Raw genomic sequence first — 3452 nt, 5'->3', positions numbered from 1 at the left:
ATTGGAGGTCATTAGAGGTCATTAGAGGTCATTAGAGGTCATTAAAATTCAATTTGATTTTATTTTAGGAATTTCGATCACTAATTAGGCGTGCAGCCAAAAAATTGGAAGATTTGAACCAAAAATGAAGGCAGGGCCACCACCCCCTTTCTTTAAATAAATAAAAATGTTGAAAAGGGATTGTTGGTACTTTAATGTATGATTTGCAAGTAAAGATTTCCATCAGTATCGCTTGGCCCTTTTTTTGATATCATAAAAAAACGCAGGCTTTCTATCGTAAACAAATCTAGACAACTTCCTCTCCTTTCTGTGGCGTAGAAACCATTTCTAACTTCTAAAAATGTTAAGGTCCTAATTTCAAGATAGAAAACCGAATGTGCTTCATTTAAGCTTAGTTCAATTAAAGGGCCGGTTAATCGTTAATATCGAACTAAAATTACGGAGACATTGATCCCTCCACAATTTGACAAGATTAAATTTTTTCCTTTTTTGCAAAATCTAAGATTTCCTTACCTTTAAATGCTGTTTCTATGGCTGACAGATTGAAGCTGCAGACAGCTGTGCCTGTAATGCTGTTCTCGGTGGTAGTGAAGGTCGCGTAGACGACCTGCTCCTCCTCCAGGTAGAACATGCTCTGGATCTCGTCAAAGTAGAAGGGGTAGTCCCCGGGGACCGAGCAGTTCAGCCGCGCTTTCAAGAAGGTTGTCCAGTTGTCTTTAAGAACATGGCTTCCCCCCTTGTCGTTTTTACAAACCCTTGCAATACGACTGTACACGGCTTTCCCGCAATTCATGTACTCGACAGCTGCTTCGCGAAACAAGAAGTACACAAAATCTTCAGTTTCAAAGGATCCAACAAAGTCGGGCTGTGCCAACCAAAAGGAGTTGTACTGTACCGTCCTCAGCGCTGCCTGATCAACACCAGCCCCAGACATACGATACAACGCGTGGTCATTACTAGAGAAATCCGTGGCGGAACCGATGTAATAATCGCCGTTGGTCGCCATGAAGGCGGTTGAGTTGTCCAAGGGGGAGTAGGGACACTTCGCCTTTCCGTCTATCCACTTGGTGACCTTCCCTAGTTCCTGAACCTCTCGCCAGGAACATTTAGGAGAGAAGGCATGTGTTCCACAGGCAAACACCAGATCTTCATGCCCAACTAATACCTTTAAATAACCAACCAGTCAGAAAAATATCTGGGTTTAATTCAGTGAATTGGAATTTGGATTATTTAAAAATTCTTCTTAAATTAAATTTCGAATGGTGGGTGGGATTTTTTGAACAGGTTTGAGTAGGGTGGGGGATTAGATAAAAATATTCACCAAGTTTAAAAAAGGTAACTTATATATGTGCAATGTTTACTGGGGAGGGGGGGGGGCTAGGTTTTATATTACTAACAAGTAACCTTGTTATACCTTTCAACCGAACTGATAGTAAATAATGAGATTAAAGTAATTAGATAGGCATCAGATACATATCAAGCTGACCTACAGGGTGTCTAGAAAAAATATATGATCTAATTGAGCCACAACAGGGCGTCAAGAAAAATTATCAACACATTTAAGAAGTTTAAAACCCGGAAAAATGTAATTAAAAAAAGAATATTTAATTTTACAGGGTGCCCTTTTTATACCAAAGGTCAAAAACTAGCTTTAAACATAAGAAAAAATGGAATATCTTCATTTTGCGTTGTAGAAGTGGGGATGGAGCGGGGGTGATTTATATAGGCAAATACACCTTAATCTTGTTGAAAGTAGCCTAAAGCCTATATTTAAATCGGACAGATTAGAGTCCAGTGGTTGCAATTTATTTAGGCACCGATTAATTGCAATTTCCATTAAACCATGACGGAAATTGGTTCAATACAACAGATTACAAATCTAGGGGGGAAGGGGGGATGAAGGGGGGGGGGGTGCAGGGCAATGGTCAAATGGTTGAAATTTGTTTTTCTCTTGTATTGCTAGAGGCAAGCAAAACAGGACGATTTAAAGAGGTTGATTGGGATAAATTCAAGGATACACATTTGTAAAGATGTGGACTAGTTTTTATAAAACAAAATGAATGTAGAACTTCAACTAAGATTATGTAACAGAAGTAAAAATTCAAAATGATCTTAAAAGTACTGCATTTAAATTGCAAACAGTTGGTGATTGCAAGAAAATATTTTTCTGCTCAATGACATTAAAATATGAGAAAAAGCTTAAAGTAGAAAGACGAAATGTCATTTTTCATGATAATTTTTGACTGGTAAATTTCCTTTATATAGTTTCGACAATACTCCTCGCTTTGACCCTTCGCCGTGCATAGTCCAACTGTCGTCGATGTTGCCGGCCAATCGGCGATTTCCAACTTCGTCAATCCGTCCAAGGACAGACGAAACAAAGCGTCTCTAGCCCCGACGATTAGTTGATATCGTTTCACGTCGAATAGAATTTGTGAGAAAAATCCGACTCCAGTTTCCGAAAAGGTATCAACATTGTGAACTAAATAATACGCCATCAAACATTTGAAAAACATTTATCGATAATAAGAAGAAAAGCAATGATTTGTAAATTGTACAAATTTGTTATTTGCTCCAGAGATAAAGAAAAATTACAGGGTTTAAACTTTAAATTATTGCCAAATAAAGTGTTGTTTTTAATTCAAATGTTAAGATAGACGTTTTAAAAAATCTTGAAATAAATCTATGAAAAAATAAAAAACCCTGTAACTAAGTTTTACTTCAGACATCATAACAAGAAAAAAGATAAACAAAATCTTGAAGCATATTTTTTGTCTTAATTATCTCTAATGTTTCTGTAAACTGTATTTAAGGGAATGTAAGCGTAATTCTAAGTATATCTCCTTGCAAGAATGACAATGCCCGATTCACAACGGTACCTTTAAAAGCTTTGTCTGATAAAGTATGAATTAGATATCAATGTTTGTCATTTGGAAGAATTATTATTGGGATTTCCGATTTGCGCATTTCTAATATTATCAGAATATAAATACTATTAAAAATATCTTTCTCATTTTTGATCAGTTAAAGGTTTCAAGGGTACCGTTGTGAATCGGGCAATACCATCTTTGAAACGAGGGGCACTTGAAAATACGCTTACAGTCCCTTTTAAGATCCATCAGTTAGTTTTTGATTGACAATTATTTCCAGAAAGCTCATCTAAACAGCACAAGTTGAAGTTTCAATCAATCAAAAATGACGGTTCAAAAACTAAATGTTTAACATAAAAGCGTTTTTAAACGGTTCGGATGATTCTTCAAAAAAGTAAATATATTCAAAAATGAAGATTTTAATAAAAAATGACATTTGTCAGTTATAAGATGGCGTCCCTAAAGATTCATATTTAACAAGTCTGAAATCTGATATATCTTCTACAGCCTGTAGTCCGTAGATGGAGAGGGATAGTATTAACAGCCCCCACCCCCGGACAGGTACCCCTATACCCCCCGCCG

At 36.6% G+C, this 3452-nt stretch overlaps 1 protein-coding gene across 1 annotated transcript in view; it reads right to left on the bottom strand.

Moving 5' to 3' along the window:
• LOC111696897 (semaphorin-5B) overlaps positions 1-3452 on the bottom strand; it is a 19224-nt gene that overhangs the window by 15162 nt on the left and 610 nt on the right. The window contains exons 2-4 of the mRNA XM_023466674.1: positions 3330-3437; positions 2256-2482; positions 514-1165 (exon numbers count right to left, since the gene is read on the bottom strand). Of these exons, the coding sequence (XP_023322442.1) occupies positions 514-1165; positions 2256-2482; positions 3330-3437 (987 nt within the window). The remainder of the gene's footprint in view (positions 1-513; positions 1166-2255; positions 2483-3329; positions 3438-3452) is intronic.

This window comes from Eurytemora carolleeae, unplaced genomic scaffold, assembly GCF_000591075.1.
Source record: "Eurytemora carolleeae unplaced genomic scaffold, Eaff_2.0 scaffold186, whole genome shotgun sequence".
In the NCBI taxonomy this organism is placed as follows: Eukaryota; Metazoa; Arthropoda; class Copepoda; order Calanoida; family Temoridae; genus Eurytemora; species Eurytemora carolleeae.
The sequence above is the reverse complement of the archived record's forward strand: the minus strand, read 5'-3'. Positions and strand labels throughout refer to the sequence as shown.